The 18,833-nt window shown below is 38.8% G+C and overlaps 2 protein-coding genes across 3 annotated transcripts; both read right to left on the bottom strand.

The window, feature by feature from the left end:
- Window positions 1–1,272: 1,272 nt before the first annotated feature.
- On the bottom strand, window positions 1,273–5,456 carry LOC142377892 (uncharacterized). 2 transcript variants are annotated; one of them, XM_075462228.1, is made up of 6 exons: window positions 5,346–5,456; window positions 3,946–4,536; window positions 3,737–3,847; window positions 3,508–3,569; window positions 2,298–2,558; window positions 1,273–1,838 (listed from the first exon to the last, which is right to left on the bottom strand). In XM_075462228.1, exons 2-6 carry the CDS (start codon window positions 4,526–4,528, stop codon window positions 1,800–1,802), a joined length of 1,056 nt encoding a protein of 351 aa, XP_075318343.1. In that variant the 5' UTR covers window positions 4,529–4,536; window positions 5,346–5,456; the 3' UTR covers window positions 1,273–1,799. The 2 variants fall into 2 exon arrangements, with proteins under 2 accessions (XP_075318343.1, XP_075318342.1); XM_075462227.1 differs by lacking the exon at window positions 5,346–5,456 and adding an exon at window positions 5,218–5,339.
- Window positions 5,457–16,003: 10,547 nt separating this feature from the next.
- Window positions 16,004–17,692, bottom strand: LOC142377891 (potassium voltage-gated channel subfamily A member 10-like). The gene has a single exon (XM_075462226.1). It carries the CDS (start codon window positions 17,690–17,692, stop codon window positions 16,004–16,006), a length of 1,689 nt encoding a protein of 562 aa, XP_075318341.1.
- Window positions 17,693–18,833: the final 1,141 nt, after the last annotated feature.

The following is an 18,833-nucleotide window of genomic DNA, read 5'->3' as shown; positions in this document are numbered from 1 at the left end:
TGGTGGCCAATGCTTCACATTGGAAATTTGTGTAATTGTTAATGGCCACAACTCATGGTTGAACTACAAAAAAAGTAAAAAAAAAAAAACATTAATGGTGACTGCAGTGTTTCAGCAGTACTGTGCGGGCATGGAGGGCAAGGTGCAGCAGAGCAGTTTAATGACATTAATTACTCGTGTCTGTCGTCACGAGCCAAGATTCTGCTTCTGCATGAGTCATCGTTCACATGACGTTTAAACCTTTGTAGATTGATTTTTATTCAGCTCTGATTTTGTGACAACTTATTTAGTCACAAGATGTGCCCACATTAAGTAATCCTACATTTTTCCACTACCTGCCTCTGTCCACGTCCTGTTCTTCTCTTACTTGATAGCTGCCTGAATCAGTGTAAACGAGGTGATGCCTTACAGCTTCAATAAGAACAAGTATAATTGTGTGATTCTGTGATCATAACTAGTTTCTTGTTCATTAAGCGGTTGTCAAGTTTTCCAGTGGCCTCTGGAGTACATGTGTGAGTGTGTTGCATAGCACTGCACTGGATGCACACAAATTCCCTTGTGAGTTCATTATTTCTTGTAGGCAGTATTATTCTGCAGCTGAGAGCCATCATTTCACGCTTTAGTCATGCAACTGACAGGCTGTACTCTATCTTGTAATTCAAACTATGCAAGCTGGAGATCCATTAAAGATTCTGCCAAGCATGATCTGTAATAATCTAAGCACACAAACATGTTGGTCATTATTGTAAAGCTATTGTAATTATAATGTTCTAAACATGTATATGATTTACTGATTTGCACTTAATTTTCATGTGGTTGCAGCAGTTATTGCCATGACATGCTAATTTCTCGCTCAGGAATGCTTGGAAAAAACAAAACAAAACAACAGTCCCACGCTGCAGGCTGTTGTATTCAGCAGAGCAGAAGTAAGATCTACCTTTTACAGCAGCACATCCTGTCATTTTCTTTAGCTTTAACCTCAAATATGAAGCAACATGCCCACAGATTAAAACTGTGGTCTAGAGCTCAACAAAAAGACTCCTCCAAGTGTCTTCAACTTTTCTCTTAAACATGTCCAGGCAGCCGCATATCATCCAGCTGTTGGCCATTTGGATTCATTCAATTAGATTTTTCCTCATTCCCTTCAAAGTGTACTTTTCAACCCGAGCAACGCCCAGTTTGCATGGCTATGATTCAGTGAAGGAGCAGCAAAGCCTGGCAGTTATGTACATGCAGACAGGTTTTATCAAAACAAAAATCCAAATTTGAATATTACATTTCACATCTTTTATTTGACTTGTCAATATGGATGCCAGCATTCATATCAACAAACAATCACAGAAGTCAGCGATATTTAAAAAGTGCTCAAAGTCTAGCTTACATTCATGAAAGGTTATTGCACTGCAGTCTGTATTATCACAAATCAGGATTCAAACAGTTAAAAGAGAGCAGTGCATCTGTAGTGTGATTCTGACAGCGTGCTATTTGCAGTGTATTACTGCGTCATGGGTGTGCTTACTAAGATCTCAGTCTGTAAATGTTTGTGGTCAAAGTAAAACTTTTACTTTACAAAAACACACTCAAACATACTTTCCTTAGCAAATGACCTGTTCTAGCACATTTTCAGTTATAAAAATTGACAAAAAATTTAAATGATTTGAGAACTGAGAGCATGTGTTGCTTGGCACCTCGTCTTTAAATAACTAAAGAGGAACTTGTGTGTGCAATTCATCTATAAGCACAACTTTGGAGCTGTGGTAAGTTGCAAAAATGGCAGTTCCAGTTTTGGTATCAGTATCTCAGTCATCACTGTCGGACCATGGATGATCGGAACACGCCTGTAAGAGACAACAAAAGAAGTCAACATTTTTTTTCTTTGCTTTGATTTCTCAAATATATGCTTCATGCACAGAAATAAATTTGAGGCAAAAAGCAGTTACAGATTCATTTTCAAACATTTTTAGACCTGTTCCCAATTCGCCCCTCGGCCCAACCCCTGCTGTTTTTCAGGGATGACATGCCCCTCTTCTTTTAGGGAATTAAAGACTAGTGGTCATCAGGGGTTTTTATGACAATTGAGATGACCAGATCACCACTGCTCATTGATCCCCAAAAGAAAAGGCTCAACTCATTCGTTTAAAACAAAGGGGAAGGGAAGGAGAAGGCCAAAGGGAAGAACTGGGATTGGGTCGTAGTCATTTTGCTTATCAAATGGTTTAAATATGAGAAAACCAGACTTTGTTTGCTTCAAACATTTTGTTCTTTCTTCTGCATTGTCTCTTTTCTCTGGTTCTTACCTGCATGTACTGAAATCGATCCAGAAGATAACGGTTCCCGAGGCCAGTAATGTGGCATATGTTTTGTCTGGAAAGCCCGGCTATCCTGGCCGTGAAGTCGAGAGTGAAAGCCAGCTTGACAAGCTCAGGCGCAGTCGGTAACACGGTGGGAGAATTGTGGGTCGGTGCTACTTCCTTCTCCAGATATGCATCTGCCAGCTTCTGGAAAGAGGAGTACGAAATCTGCTGGAAGAAGCTGCTCAGGGTGGGGTTATCTTTCAGCTGGAGGTGAGATGGGAGAACAGGCCTGAGAGTGAGTATAGCATTTTTGGTTTAGCAGGGCTTTTACTGTACAGCCAAGCTCAATTATTGCCCAAAACAATTCCATCAGTGTGGTTAAAAATATAACTTGCAGCCTTTGAAAGTGGAAAGCTTTACTAGGGCTGCAGCTGAGCTGAGGATAAGTATTGATTAATTTGCCATTTATTTTTCTCTTTGTATTGACTCTTTGCTCTATAAGATGCCAGAAAATAATTGAAAATGCCCATGACACAGCTCCAAACCCCACAATATATGCAAAACAATAAAGGTACAACTAACAGCTCCACTTTCAAAAAGATAATCAGTAAAAAAAAAAACATACCAAAGTGAAGCAGGAAATCCTCACATTTAAAAAAGTTATAACCTCTAAATATTAGTACAGCTTTGTCTGCTCTGATACTTCATAACCCATCAGTATTGCTGCCCTGTCAACATTTAAACTCCTCTGTGTGTCAGTTTTATGGAAAACAGAAGATGAGTCAGGAAAACAGAGCACTGTTTTTCATCGCAGGCTTTCATAACTCTGAACTTCTCTTTGTAAGCTACTTCCTCTTCTGTTCTGGCTAAATTTACCGTTATCACTACAGAAACCACAGAGGTAAAGAATGATGGTTTAAGAAAAGCTGCTCTACAGGAGAAATGAAAGAGCAGTCACTACATATTCCTGAACGATTGTTGATGCGTGTCCCTTTAACGCAGTCATGACATGGAGTTTGGACTCATTATCTTAATGGTTCTTTTTATGGTTTATGTGCGAGGTTTTTAACTTTCACTTTTCCATGTGTGTCCTGCATTAGGACTTAAATGTATGATTTTAACAAAGCCATGTCTTACCCTGCCTTAAGCACTTATCCTGCAAGTGTTATTAAATGATTAAATGCTACCCAGAGTTGTATCAATTCATACCAACCTTGTCATCTATGGCATCACCCTGCTCCTTTGTCAAAGCAATGATCCTGTTGATAACTTCCTCTGGGACCAAACAAAAAAAAAATGTCAGGAATAATAAATCACTGACCAGCTCATGATATTCATTGCACCTGTATTATAGTATATTGCTCCTTGCTCTTTTTTTTTGCCAGTACTTAGCCATTTTTAAAGACTGCTCATTGAACGTAAAGCGGAAGTTAGTTTCTTACCATCTGAGAGAGTTTCAGTTTCCTCATTTACTTTGACCTCGTGCACAATTCTTTCTAGTTCTTCTGACACTTTCTCATAGTAAGAGTTTGTTGGTTCCACGCATATGACACCTGTAAAACACGAGTTTAGCTCTTTTATAATGAACAGCAGCATGCAGATGGAGACAGTGAACAAACATCACAGAAAGTTCATTTATCCTCAGACTTGCCTTCCACTCCGGTGATGTCAGGTGATTTACCAGGTTTATTTGGTTTTATGAGAGACAGGCGCCTCTTTGAAAACTTTCTCCTTAAAGACTTTTTACTCGAGGGCTTCTTTTGTAAAGTGACTGGAGTCGTGGACCGGTCGGCAGATACAGTGTCAGAGCCATCAAACACATCTGTGTGAGTGTCTTCATCTTTATCCTCATCACTCTTCCGAGAGAAAAAGCCAAGCATGTTTTTCCAAAATGAGGGTTTCTTGCTCTTCTTAGACTTTTTGGTTGCTTTCTTTGATTCTTCAGGGAGTCTCTCAGGCTGATTTGTTGGAAGGTCAGCCACCGCAGACGCACCAATTTTGCCATAATTTGATACGTCGTTCAAATGAAGGTACGGATCGCTGGAGGATCGCCTTTGTTTTTTTGGCAGGGTCACCCACTTTTTTTCCCTCTCTGCCTGACTTTGCCTCACTGTGCTTTCGTTTAGGCTGACGCTGCGCTTGATGTACACCTCCAGGAGACGGACTGTGTCCTTATGAGGCACAGAGATCAGCTGGCCATGAGCAGGCCTTTGTTTTTCTGTTTGCGTTTCCATGGTGGGCTCTGAGAAGAAAGAAAACGTCCCACACAAAAAAAGGATATCAGCTTTCCGAGGTATTTTTCAAGCAACAACTTTAAAACTTTGGTTTGTACAAACTTAAAGTGTGAAAATGAGCTTCTATTGTTTCACAGGATAATAATCTGAATATCTTGTACACATACATGTTTGGTGTAAGTTTTAGAAACATGTGATTAATCACAATTCTGGACCTAAAAATTGTTTAGTCAATCAGTAAAATTGCAGTAAACAGTTAATTAGATCATATTAGTAATAGTTATTAGTTGTAACTAAAATTCAACTCTCATGCTGACTTATTCTATGTGGTTGTGTTGTCTTATCAACACTCCCAAACCTGAAAGTAAAACAGTAATCTCTGCAAATATCTACAGGTACCTGAATAAAGCAACTGAACAGCTGTGGACTCATTTTCTGTGACAAACTATGATCATCAAAAGACAACATTCTGAATATGTTAACTCTTATCTAATACTCTACTACACAACGGTTATTACCACGTGAAAAGGACAAGAGTCCAATTTTAACATTTATGTTGGATCAAAGCTTTTCTCTGAATGTTACTGCAGCAGAACTTCCCCTAATTGAAAATACTGTTCAACAGCCAGAGCAGGACAGTCAAATAAGAACAAAATAGGCACAGGTTTAAGCCACATTTGTACACTCACCTCACTCCCAGTGCATTCGATGAATACTCCTGTCTGTATTCGTTCAGTTATTATAAGTAAGTAGTCCACAGCAGGCTGACCCGAAAAGGTTTTATGAGTAATGAAGGGATACTCCAAAGTGCGTTTACCTGGGCGCGCAGACTCAATCCGCCCATGTATGGAGAAGTCGCCGGCCTCCTCTGTCACCTGCCTTCAGCCGCTGTCCTGATTGGAGCGGATTCCGTGGAATTTTACACCTGTTGAGACGGCGACAGCCAGCAGACGTCAGACGCAGTAGCAACTTGTTTACGGTTTCACCACTGTTGCGCAGTACAGGAGGTATGGCCACGTTTTCCAGGAAGTGAAATTCTCACGTTCGCTTCTGTTAAAGATGGCATTTTCAGGAAACTGTCCACTGTTGTAAATGGAGTGTTGTAAATAGTATCAAAGATTATGTAAGTTTGTAAAGAATGAGTCCCAAAAATACACATTAGGTTTTTTGTCCCTGACATCACGAAGTTACCCCGTTATTTGTTTATCTTGATTATTATTATTGAGATAAGCCAAAAAAGATCCCTTTACTTTTATGTCTTTTTTTTTTTTTTTTTCGTCTCTTGAATATATCTCACAGTCTTTTGGTTGATCCGGGCCCCAACAACAATATGGTTGTAACGAACAATTTTTTTTTTTATTTGTGATTTTCAGATGTGCTGTTTAACTAACAGCACAAAACTCAAAACAATTGACCATTTAACAAATATATTTATGACAAAACAAGCAAATCTTGACATTTGAAAAGTGGTAACTAGAGATAAACAATAATAAAATGAATGGATTCAATCCTTTATGTAGTTTATAAGCAAGATTGACAAGTCTCTTTATTCTCTGAAATTCCACCTTTGAATTTCAGTTTCGTGTTTGCTCATGTCTCCCAGCTATTATTGAAAATTCTAATGTAATGGACTGCATACACCACGCCAAATCACCTGACCAAGCTGTTATGACTTCACCTCAGACAGTAATCACCATTTCTCCCTCCTAATTTGAATGATCTGCCACTGCCCTGAAACCGAGCTGCAGTCTAAGATTGTGATCAGATTAAAGTCGATTTCATCCATTCATTGACGGGCTTTCCCCTTTTATAGTCTCCCCATTGGCCAACAGTTTTATGATGCGTGAAACTGACTGTGTCAGGACTTTCTTATCTGGCTTGTTTACTGGAAACATGTGAAAGGTGCAAATAAAAGCATTGCCTACAGACAGCCCACATTTGACAATAGTTTTTATTATCCACCATATGGATAATGGACTTCTAGATAATATTACAGGATATAGTTTATTCTATGAGTAAGAGGGACAAAGGTTTGAAATTTGTAATATGACTCTCAATGAACTCAAAAGCAAAACAATTAGTTAATTCATCATTTTAATCCTAAAAAAGAAAACGAGCTTACTTGTAGTTTCATAGGATTATAGCAAGAATTAATGAATTTTGATACAGCAATCATTTGGCATTTTTGTTCAAATTCGAGGAGTGTTTCACTTAACTTTGTGGGCAATTTTAAGGCTAAAAAGTTATATAACACCATAACAGGGAGTTCGTTTGACTAACCACCCTGATGTACTGCTGGAATGCCCCAGAGTCTAATACAAAACAGTCCAACAAAATCCCACACTGCAGCCACCCAGATGCACAAATGATCCCATTACCAGCTTTCAGTCCACCTTAGCTGGAATTGAAGTTGATTCTTTCATGACCAAAAATGATCTTTTTGCTCATGATCACTGTTTGTAGTACAGCAGAGACGCCACAAGGTGCCACACTCAACATCTCCATTGAACAACAAATCCAGTGAGTTATTCAAAGCAACTCCTTTCAAGTTTGTCCCCATTAGGCAGCTGCTGGATGTAACTAAGTTTTTTTTTTACAAAAGCATATAATTAAAAACCAACGCATGGCAATGAGTATCTAACTTTCATGCTACTTTATACTGCATTCTAACACAATACTGAGGCAACTATTGCACATTTATATGACAGTTTGAATGACAAGATGCTGTTACAGATTCAATTTTATGTCCCTATGATGAGCCTATAAATCACTTTGCATAGTTAAAAAGGCTAAATCATCAAAGCTCCACCTTTATCAGCTATAACAGTATAATGCTGCTTATATATAAATATATTAGGGGTTATATAACACAAAACTATAACAGCAACAGGAGACATTTTTCTGTCTGCTGACTACTTCTACTTTTAGTGCTTTGAGGACATTCTGTTGATTATACCCACATGCTTATATTTACAATTGATATTTTCATTTATCTTTAGGCTTTATCATACACTCAGGTCGCGGGGGGGCTGGAGCCTATCCCAGTGGTCATTGGGCGAGAGGCCGGGTACATGGACAGGTTGCCAGTCCATCACAAGCTTATAACGGGGTCTTTTTATTGCAACATTTTGTAAAAAGTAGGGCTGGGCAACGATTAAAATTTTGAATCTAACCCTTATAGGGTCCTCGTCTTTTTGTTACACAGGAAGTCCTGCTGGGTCTGGTGGACCCATTGCTTTTTGGGGCTTTTAATTCAACATAATCAAACCTTTTTTTGTTGAAATACTTTGCAGATGTTTACTCCATACCAATTGCAAGTATTATAAACAACACATATGTTAACTTTTTTCCCTTTACCTTTGTTAAATTAATTTATGAATAAAAATGCCACTCATTTTTGTTCATTTTCTTATTAAAATGTAACAAAATAAGGAAATGCATCATAAAAAAGGCATAACTGGAAAGTAATCAACAAATGTACAAATGAAGCAAGTATTATTTATTTGAATTTCATTAGAAATTCAACCTAGTCAGGTCAGTTTACACAACATCAGTTGTGGTATGGAACCACGCTGACAGAGCTATTTATAGTGTCAGGTACCCAAGATTGGTTCCTGCAAGACAGAGGGTGAAATGTGTGGGAATCTGGGTTCAGACAGTGTTGGGTGCTCTAATTTTGCAACAAAGTTGGTAAATTACCAACATACACAAACACACACATACACACAGAGGCCCAGAGAGGAGTAAGGGAAAATATGGGTGCACAGGACCTATGATTTCCACACTTTCACTAGACCCGAAGACCCTGTATGTAATATAAATGTAAAGGGGGGTAATGGGGGGGGGGGTCATTGAAAATTTTTTTATGATTTATGTTCCTCAAAGAAAATGAGCCAAGGCCAATGAATCTTAGTTTGAAAAAATAATTATTTGTATAATTTTTATTAAGCTAAAAGCTGAAAATGGGTCCCACAGACCCGAAGACCCTATGAGGGCTAATTAATCATATGATTTCTGTTGAGTTGTAAATGCATGTGATGTAGTTATCCTATATAAACTCTGTTTGTTGTATTGATCAAGAGTTGTAAGAAAAGTGTGCCTTGTTCATTTGTGTTAAGGTCGTAAAAATTCCTTGTTAGGAATGCAGCCTGAAACTGGATCCCCCTGTCCTGTGTTTTGAGATGTGTTGTGATAGGATACCCCTTTCTTTGTTTCTTTGTTATACACACCCACTCTGAATAAAATTGAGGGGGCCGGGGGAGCAGCTTCAGAATTGATCAGGACGAAGCTGTGAAGGCTGTCTCCTCATCGGTTCTCCTCATGAGTTAAAAAGTCCTATAACGTCTCTCTCGCTTCTTTATAAATTTGTAGGTATTTGAACCTGACAATTTCCTTGATTAATCACGATTAATCGCATTTGTACGCAAAATCCAAAAATTAATTCAAAAGTAGTGTATAGCTTTTAACATTTAGTTTTATTTTAAATGTACTGCCATAAGAATGAAAGTGCCATAACATTTGTTGTGCAAACTTTTAACATCAGCATTTTTATGTAGTTTTTATATAGAAGTAGAAGTAGAAGTAGAAGATACTTGCTGGTATCAGTTGTGTGTTTTGCTTTTAAGTGATATTATAGACTGGAACTACTATGGTGAGAAGACAATTCAACTTGGCAGTGTTTACAGATGACTTTGGTTCTGTCGACTCTGCCGTCTGGAAGAACTTTAAAATGAAAATGGCCGAGTAAAAGTTCCGTACCCATCTCCATGTTTGATGGATCCGCCAATTACTTTCTTTTCCGGTTCCGCAGCAGACAGCAACAGACTTTTACAAAATAAAATACATAATAAAACAAGGGTGGTTTGTGGCGTAGTGGGTTGAGCAGGCACCCCATGTACAAGAGGCTATAGTCCTCGCTGCAGCTGGCCCCAGTTTGAGTCCCGCATTGGACAGCCCTGTGCTGCGTGTCGTTCCACCTCTCTCTGCCCCCTGCTTCCTGTCTCTCTGAACTCTCCTATCCATTAAAGGCACAAACCCCCCCCCAAAAAAATTTGATTTAAAAAAAAAAAAAAAAAAAAAAAAACCTGCCTTAATCCGCGATAAAATATTTATCGGCGTTAAATAATTTACAAGTTAACGCGATAATAACGAGTTACTCGCCCAGCCCTAGTAAAAAGACACATTAATTGTCTTTCTTTTAGCTTTTAACTTTGTCTACCCACTCGTCTTGGTCAGACTTTAATTCATAGATTTGTGGAGTGCTTCATTTGATGAGCTGGTTGGAGAAAATGTTTTTACTCATAGCAAATGAAAAGACAGTCCAGTTGCTTACAAAAATTAATGACTAAAAGTTAGAGCTGTGCCTTCATGTACAGCAGACTTTGCTGTAGTCGGACTAATTAAGTTAATTATCTGCCTGCTGCCACATAGACTTATTTCTGCATTACACTCCAGCTAGAAGACCAGTGTTCTTTACAGAGTCACACAGTTTTAGCTTTAGTGTAATTAGACCCTCTGAAATTTCCAGTCTCTTGCCGCTGTGTAAAGCACCCCGTGCTCATCTTTATTCAATTTTCCAAATACTGTCTGGTCCCGGGTGATACTTTAGGTCACCTTCTTCATTTTTCATGGGTGTTAAGCTGAACAAATGTGAGACTCACATTTCGTCCTTAAGGTCTGGTCATTGACCTCAGGAGCGGATGCACTGAAGCTGAGCAGTCATGGTGCATTTACCTGTCGTAAATCTTTATCTCTTTGAGTTATTACTCGTCCTCTCTCTGTTGGGAGATTCCACTCTCTTTTCCTGAAGTGATGCATGGGCTAGGCAGATCAGAAATGAGACAATTAGACACTAATAGTAGTTAGACTAATAGACACTTTTAGTCATTAATGTCAAATTATCCATACATACAATAGACTGAATGCTTTATTGATTTTCTGTAATATATCTGAAACACTGAAATTCTAAATAATTTAAGTAATTAAAAAGTCTGAAAACTTTAAAGATCAGTTCTTCTGCCTCTCAAACAGGATCCCTGGAATGTCTCACTGTATATGCTTAGAAGAAAAGTACAAGACAGAATCTGTTAATGTGTAACATTGTTTTATTTTCCCTAGCTGCAAGAGCACTTTTTTTTGTCTATAAATGTTGACAATAATTGGCCTTACTGTCACATGCCGATCCAAGGATAGAGATGCTTTGTGTGTATGTAGCTTTGCGTCCAATTGTTCCCTCCAGATGTAAATCTTTGAAACCAGGTCACAACTTTGAACAATACTTTCATTTTAAATATGTCACAATGATTTCCTTAAACAGCTTCTTGCTGTTCTGAGAATCTATTTCTAAAACAGGACTTACGATGGCATCAACCAGAGTCTATTTTCAGTTGTGGATTAATGCGTATTTAGTGCTCTGAAGAGAATTCACTGCAGTAAGATTATGTAAATGAGATCAAATTTTTAAAAAAATGTTGTGCTTTTGCTCATGGTAGTGAGGGAACCAGTCTCCCGATGCAACTCTGTGACTCGTTGATACTTTTATGCTTTTTGATGATAAAGGAAGGTTTGTGATACAGATAAATAAAATTTTGGCTAAACACAAACCTACCTGTTTTTGAGGATCTTTTCGTTGTATCTTTTCTCATAGGACTGACAATAAGTAACAAAAAAGACATTAATTAATTAATTTATCCAGGATAACATTGAATAATACAACCATTGTGCTGTGTTGTGTTATATCACAGATGATCTTATGAGACTCAGATCATTTGTTGGCCCATTTAAACAGTGAAAGTGAGCATACATAGACAGAAAGAAATATGACAAAATGTGTCAAAATTTTTCACTTCACAGACACACACACGCAGAGACATACATACTTTTTCAGTGAATAAGATACAACTTTTAAAAAACAGATATCCCAAAGAGAAAGATTATGATTGAATATACAAAGAGGAAATATTACTCAAAATTTACTCTAATTTGCATCAATCTTAGGTACAAAAATCAGGTCAGATTGAACTTTTTTTTCAGACGCCAAGTTCAAACTTTTGTCCAAACTTTTTTTCATTCTCACTTTCGTTGACACATAATTCAACAAATTAGGCCATGAATGAAATCTGAACACAATAAAACCTTAAATATATAGACAGGAATAAAACTGAGAAACTTAGGGTCAGTATAGTAAAAAAAAAAGACCTTCCATTGTCTTTTTCCTAAGCTCTTTTTTTAAATTATTTTACCTCTGTGGAAAATGTCACAGTGGGAGAAATTTGTAAATTTGTAAAGACTTAGGGAAATACATCAATGCTGCATGTAGAATTTGACCACACTTAGCTCAGCCGTGATGTGGGTCTGCAGCACTGAAACTACACATGTTCAAGAAATATTCTAAAAGTGCTTTAGACTTTGTCTCATAAAATCTTATCACTTTGTTTCGCTCTCTAGTTATCTTATCTATTCACAGGAATTTAATCACATGAATCACAGTTCGTACAAATGAATGAAAATAATCCTGTGCTGTGGCTGCGAGGTATTATGGAATGGAATTATATCATTTCTTTCATAAAGGATGGTCCGACGTATCCTGTGCTAAAGGAGATCTTAAAGGAAGCTTTGGAGCTCCTTTCTTAGTATTAAGTGAACTCAAACAACTCTTATCTTAGCTGCTGCTCTCATATTTCCGAGTCATTTTACTCAGTTAGGAAAGTTCTAAAGCAAAATAGACTATTTGGCTGGACCCTCGGAGTAAGTACTGCAAGTTCAACTCAGTGAGACTTTAAATCTATATTTATTGAGAATTTTACTTTTCTGGAAATATATTTTGAAAGAAATATATTATATAGGGAGAGCGAGAGAGAGTGTTGCACACAATAAAAAAATCCTGAGATGTGATATCTATAAACGGCCACCCAAGATTCTGTACATTTTCATTAAAACTGAAAAAAGGAAACAGAGTCGCCTCCAAAATAACCTCATTCTGGAGAGATGATTCTGTTTCTTTTGTCCTTTGATTTCATCATATTAGTCCTTTTGTCAATATAGAGGGTATAAATGTAATGCAAAACCTATGTCTTAGTCAGCAAAGTCAGGGTACAGAATCTCTGGCTCAAGTTATATTGTAAGTGAGCTCAGTTGAACTTTAATCAATATTAAACCTGCAGGGATTGCTTTGGCTCTCAGTGTTACACCTGCCATGCTCCAGAGCAGCGCTGTGTTCACACTTTGATCAAAAATGTAACAGCAAGGTCGTCCACCTCGGTACTGCATGGACTCTATCCTGCATCCAGAAGAGTTGGAGTGACTGGAAGAAACAGGAGACTTTTAGGGGATTAATTCAAAGCTGTTCCAGTTGACTTTACCCTCTGGAGGGCGTGAACTACAGTACACAGGCTGTGGTCTGTGCTGCTCTGAAATTGGTTGAACGTGTCTGCTGACAATACAGTAACCCAATCTGTTGATATGAGACTCACTGTCTGAGCTGTTGTGCGACACTCGTCCACTTTTTCTCTCAGAGCGGCAGGACAGAGCTCGTCATCAGCAGAGTAAAAGGAAGAACATAGTCATGCTACACAAATGGCTATAGTTCTTTTAAAGGTTGCAATACAATCTGCTTTGTCACAGTGACTGAACCATCTGCAGGACTTTGAATGGATTTCTTTGGGTGAATCTTACTTTTCTGTGGCAGACTGGATGTGATCTCTTCATGGAACACCCCATGAATAATAGATTACAGCTTCTCTTTGCTTTTGACCTTGCCTGAGCCACCTGCCTGCTAAATGCTAAAATGCTATCAGTGCGTCTTTGGGATATCACTGTACGATCAGAAAGGCTCACTGACCTGAGCGTTACCCAGTGACCACACCAACAGATGGTTAGAACACAGCAAGTGTGCCTCAGTGGGAGAAGATTACAGCAGCTTTGTCCGACTGAGGCAGGCATGAGCTCAAAAATCTAAAATCACAAGCAAATTGTACTCAGCTCAATTCGACTGTCTGAGAATGCATCCTTGATGTAAATGTATGGGACAAAGTAGCAAGCAAAACAGTCAACAGGCAGCCTTGGAGGCCAAGACAGATAATCTCATAAAATATTCATTCTGTTTGCATATTTAATTGCTTCTGAGGTGATCCCAGTCAAAAGTGTTGTCATGCACGTGGTACTAGAATTTCCCTATCTAGTGAGACGTTTTGCCAGTTGAACATGAAAGCTAATGTTGTACCTATTCTATATTTTAGGTAAATATCACAGACAGCAAGAAAAAACACACACTGTGTCAGTTTTCCATCTGCATCATCTTATAATCCTTATTGATCTTCCCACCTATTTTTAGCTCAGCTGTGTCCTCCTCATTTCAAGTCTGCCATCTACACCGCCTCAACAACATAAAAATGAACATATTTACATCAATACTGAAAAAAATAAATATCAAGCTGGCTCTTGATCTTCCTTGTGATGTGACAGGCGTCACTGGGCAGGAATTTTTTAATCATGGTACCAGTAATGAGAACCAGCAGCGAGGAGGCGTTAACAACAGCCAACATGAGGTGTAAATGAGTGTTCATCCCCAAAGCCATCCACCAACACTTACACCTCCATTCATCACTATTATAATTAAACACAGGGAGAAAGGAATAAAAGTAAAACTCTTGAATATTCTTGATTGTGGGTATTTTTCATCCCAGACGGTAAAACCAAACAAGGATAACTTCACACATTTAGGATACATGTTTAATGAAAGGCACTCTTTTCAGGATGAACAAAACATAGCAAATTATGACACTGTGTACTGTACAAAGTTGACACATACAGTAACAGTCTTCGCATATTTAGTGCTTCATAACATAGTAAAGTGCTGATTACTGAAGTGACCAACTTATGTCACCTTATTGCATTTAAGTTTAAATACAGGTATTGCTTTCACGTGGGTAAAAAATACAACATTCCTGTTTTACACTCACATGTCATCACATTGCATATTTTAGGATTATTTTAAAGGCTTTAACTGAATTACAACAACATCCACTGACATTCCATTACAAGCCATATTCATATGGATAATACACTCATATACAGTACATTTTCAAGATTGAAATGTGGCATGCATAAATAGTACCGATAAATAGTACCGAATAGTACAATTTTCTCATCATATGTGCATTATATATCATCATATGTTTGTTTTCATTTAGCAAACCCAGTTAATTTATTGGCTCTTTTTTTATCATGTTGAATATAATGATCATTACTATATGTTTAAAATACTATAGTACATTCAGCCTCAAACATTTCGATAATGATAATAGGAGTAAAACCTGATTTCGGCACACTCTGCCATGCAATAAAAAAAAATGAGACAGCAAAGGCAAATGGAAAAATGTTCAAATAAAAAAAGTGCAATTTTTTTTGTCTTTGCCCACATAGTCTGATCACAAATATATATCCTCTCTTTCATTTCTGTACACTCTAATAAACATGTTTTCCCTGCCAACAATGGATGGTATAAAGCTCCAAAAGTGTTGAAGAGATATGTGGAAAAAAGCTTTCAGTGCAAAGAATTGATATGAAGGGTGATTTCACTTTATAATGACACATGTAAGGAAGATTCATTTACAGATTAATCTGCAAAATGTGAAGCTAAAAGCCAAATTATAAAAACCTTGAGACAAAAACAACCTGTGATGTTAAAATGCTAAAATCATTGCATGTAACTATTGCATGTACACTGTAGTCAACATAAGCAGGTGTGGTTTATACTTTGCAGCCTATCTACAAGATTAATAGCTGACATGCAACTATGCCAGCTATTTATCACACAGATATTGTTACGCTGCGTCACATGGATAGGTGCTGCTGGCGGAGCATTTGCAGCTATAGATTTGCTGATAAGACAATGTGTGTGCCGATGTCCTCTTACCTTACACTGCGCACACTTGCCTGCCCTTGACTATCATGCCTGGCCTATCTTGAGTTTGCTGAATATGATGAAGTTTAGACTAACATGGAGCTGTGATGTAATACGAGCTCAGACCATACTTCCAGGCGGAATGCTACGTTTACCAAACTATTCTTATTTCTTTTGAGTGACAAAGTTTCTCGGCTTTTACAGACCAGATAGACATTTTACAATTTACACTGCCTCTCCAGTCAGCATTCTACGCTTTCAAGGTGAATCGTCTCCAGTACAAATTACATTTTTGTTCAATTTGCACTGGATGTTGTTCTCATCAAAGATAACTGACATCGCAGTCGTTGTGTTAATTGCACTTTGACACATCTACATGCAGACAGACAGCTAGTGTAAAAGCTGTCTCCCCACACAGTGCCTATTAATACTGTAATTATCTGCTCCATGCTGCCATGTTTGGAATACAAAACAGTGAGAAAGATAAACTGAGTGTGTCTCACTACAGATATGTTTCATTTGTCCATATATGCCTTTCATATCGTTCATCTTAATAAATACTTAAGTCTCTATCAGTGCATACCGTTTTTCTCATTTTGCCAAGTGCCGTTAGTTTTGTTCATTGAAAGGATGCTTCCACACTTGTTAGCAGCTGACATTTTCTGGGCAGCGTCTGCTGCTGCGTCCATCACCTGCTTCTCCTCCTGCTCAGTCTCACGGTGGTAGAAATAATTAAAGTTGGAGACGATGACAGGGACAGGCAAGGCAATGGTCAGGACACCAGCAATGGCACAGAGAGTGCCGACCATTTTGCCTCCCATGGTGATGGGACACATGTCTCCATAACCAACAGTGGTCATCGTCACCACAGCCCACCAGAAGCCATCGGGGATGCTAACAAACTGCGTCTGGGGCTCATCCACTTCTGCAAAGTAGATGGCACTTGAGAAAAGGATGACTCCTATGAAGAGGAAGAAGATTAGCAAACCTAGTTCCCTCATGCTGGCTTTCAAAGTCTGCCCCAATATTTGAAGACCCTTCGAATGTCGAGAGAGCTTGAAAATTCTGAAGACTCTCACTAGTCGAATGATTCTTAGGATCGCCAGGGACATGTTCTGACTTGAGTTCATGTCGTCATCAGGCGTCGTAGCCATCTCGGTTCCCAGGGTTACAAAGTAGGGAATTATAGACACTATGTCAATGATATTCATGATGTTATTGAAGAAATCACTTTTGCTGGGGCAAACTACAAAACGGACACCAGCTTCAAAGCAGAACCAAATGATGCAAATAGTCTCCACAATAAAAAACGGGTCCGTGACATATGCCATCAGGTCTTTAGTGGCAGGATGAGGAGAATTGTCTTGTGTGCCATTAATCGTTTGAGTTAACCCCAGAGGAAAGTCACTGTCCTCCCTGAACTCTGGTAGAGTCTCCAGGCAGAAGATGACGATGGAAATGACAATGACTAACACAGAGACTACAGCTACACATCTGGCAGCACTGGAACTCTCTGGATATTCAAACAGGAGCCAGAACTGTCGCTGCAATTCATTGGTGGGCAAAAGGACTTCAGGTTCTTTGAAAAACCCTTCATCTTCACGAAATTGCTCCATTGCTTCATGACCCAACTCGTAGAAAACAATTTCATTAGCAAAAACATCTAAGGGGACGTTGGCTGGTCTGCGGATTCGCCCCCCTGACTGATAGTAGTAGAGAATCCCATCAAAAGATGGGCGGTTTCTGTCAAAAAAGTACTCATTTTTCATTGGGTCAAAGTAACTTATCCTCTTCATGGGGTCACCCAGCACCGTTTCTGGAAACCTATTCAGGGTGCTGAGTTGAGTTTCAAACATCAAGCCTGAAATATTGATGACAACTTTCTCATCTTTTTCTTCCATGCAGTGCTTTTCAAACAGATCTTCATTTTCATAATAATCCTTCGGCATCTTACTGAAGACACTGTCAGTGGGAGACTCGCTGTTGATCAGAAGTTTCAGATTAGAGATCAAACTGCCACTGCTGGAGTTAGCCTTAGAAGTCAGAGTTGGAGGGGTAGAAGGTGACAATCCATCTTGACCAGAATGGTGCCCACGTCGTCCTCTGCGTGGCGACTGCTGAGGAGATGTTAAGCGGTGGGTTAAAAGGCTCTGATCAGGCGCCTCTGACGTAGGTGAAGTCGGGTACCCAGAGTCACTTGGGTCACCCAGGTTGATGCCAACATCATCCATATTTTCAAAATTAACAAGCGGCACCTCCATCACCTGCTTTGTAGCTAGCCACAGCTATTATGGTCAGGAGACAGAGGAGACACCTCAACCAGTGCCACGCTGAAGATCCTGGCGGGATGTCCCTCCTCCTGGTTACCATTCAGGCTGTTGTTCACCTCTTTTGGACTCAGCCCTCTTGGTGATCTGTATATCAGACAGGAAAATGAAAGATGTGTTAAAATTTGTAAAGTGCAGCAATCCAGATTTGTCGGTAAGGAGATTTTCTGTCAGCTACTGATTGCATCAGCAGCAAACCTGCCTTCCTCTCCAATGACCTAAACGAAAACACAAACTCTGCAAGATCTGCTGTGAGTGTGCTTACATGCAGTATGGATGGCATTATTGCTGATTATGTGCTGCAAAACTTCAGTTTGCTTGTGGAAAAACATCTGAAACTTCATTATGGACTAAAAGCTAAAAACTCATCAAAACTAAAACACATTTATCTTTCTCAATATCTTAATGTTTGATTGCACGCTTCTAACCATTAACATACTTCTACATACTTCTACTACCTCACATTTACTTTATCTCCAACTAGCTATATATCATTCCTTTTGTCTGGTTCGGAGAGGTAACCAAATCTTAGCACATGCTTTTAGGCTGCAACCTACTTGACACTGAGGACTTCGTCAAGACTCAAGAGACTCGTGTGACTGTGTTTCCGCTCGCATTGCAGCAGATAATGTAACAGTCCAGGATACAGAAAGGAATTTTATGTAAGGAAATCATATAGGGCTAATGCAAACAATATGTGTATTGTTTTAGCTGTGTCAGCAAAGAGGGGTTTAAAGTCCAGGAGCAAAGACAAAGGAGAACTGAAAAGTTCAGTTTGACATCATTACTCAGTTTTAACAGTTACTGAACGCAACTTTTTATTTCTAAAATCAATGAGACAAACAAACTAACACTAATTTGACACTGAACTGACATTGAAAGATATAAAAGATGCTCTATGCTGACATCACCCCACCTTATCAGAAACAAGTGCCCCAGAATGCATGCAGATGAATCTCTGTTCAATTTTAATCCAGCTGTGGGCAGATGTCCGCAGCACTCACCCATGTCCCCGGCTCTGCAGAAGTTTCTGTGCCCTCTTTGTCCTGCCTGCCTGCTTCGCTCTGCTTCCCCT

This window comes from Odontesthes bonariensis, chromosome 3, assembly GCF_027942865.1.
Source record: "Odontesthes bonariensis isolate fOdoBon6 chromosome 3, fOdoBon6.hap1, whole genome shotgun sequence".
Lineage (NCBI taxonomy): Eukaryota > Metazoa > Chordata > Actinopteri > Atheriniformes > Atherinopsidae > Odontesthes > Odontesthes bonariensis.
Note: the sequence above shows the minus strand (reverse complement) of the source record. Positions and strands in the feature narration are given on the sequence as shown.

What these genes read in the sequence shown, in the direction of transcription:
- LOC142377892 (XM_075462228.1), bottom strand. Translation starts at nt 4,528, where the DNA reads ATGGAAACGCAAACAGAAAAACAAAGGCCTGCTCATGGCCAGCTGATC. An exon ending in AACTGAAACTCTCTCAGATG is followed by an intron (nt 3,570 to 3,736) that starts GTAAGAAACTAA and finishes GTTTGGTCCCAG; the next exon opens with AGGAAGTTATCAACAGGATC. An exon ending in GTGATGCCATAGATGACAAG is followed by an intron (nt 2,559 to 3,507) that starts GTTGGTATGAAT and finishes TCTCACCTCCAG; the next exon opens with CTGAAAGATAACCCCACCCT.
- LOC142377891 (XM_075462226.1), bottom strand. Translation starts at nt 17,692, where the DNA reads ATGGAGGTGCCGCTTGTTAATTTTGAAAATATGGATGATGTTGGCATC.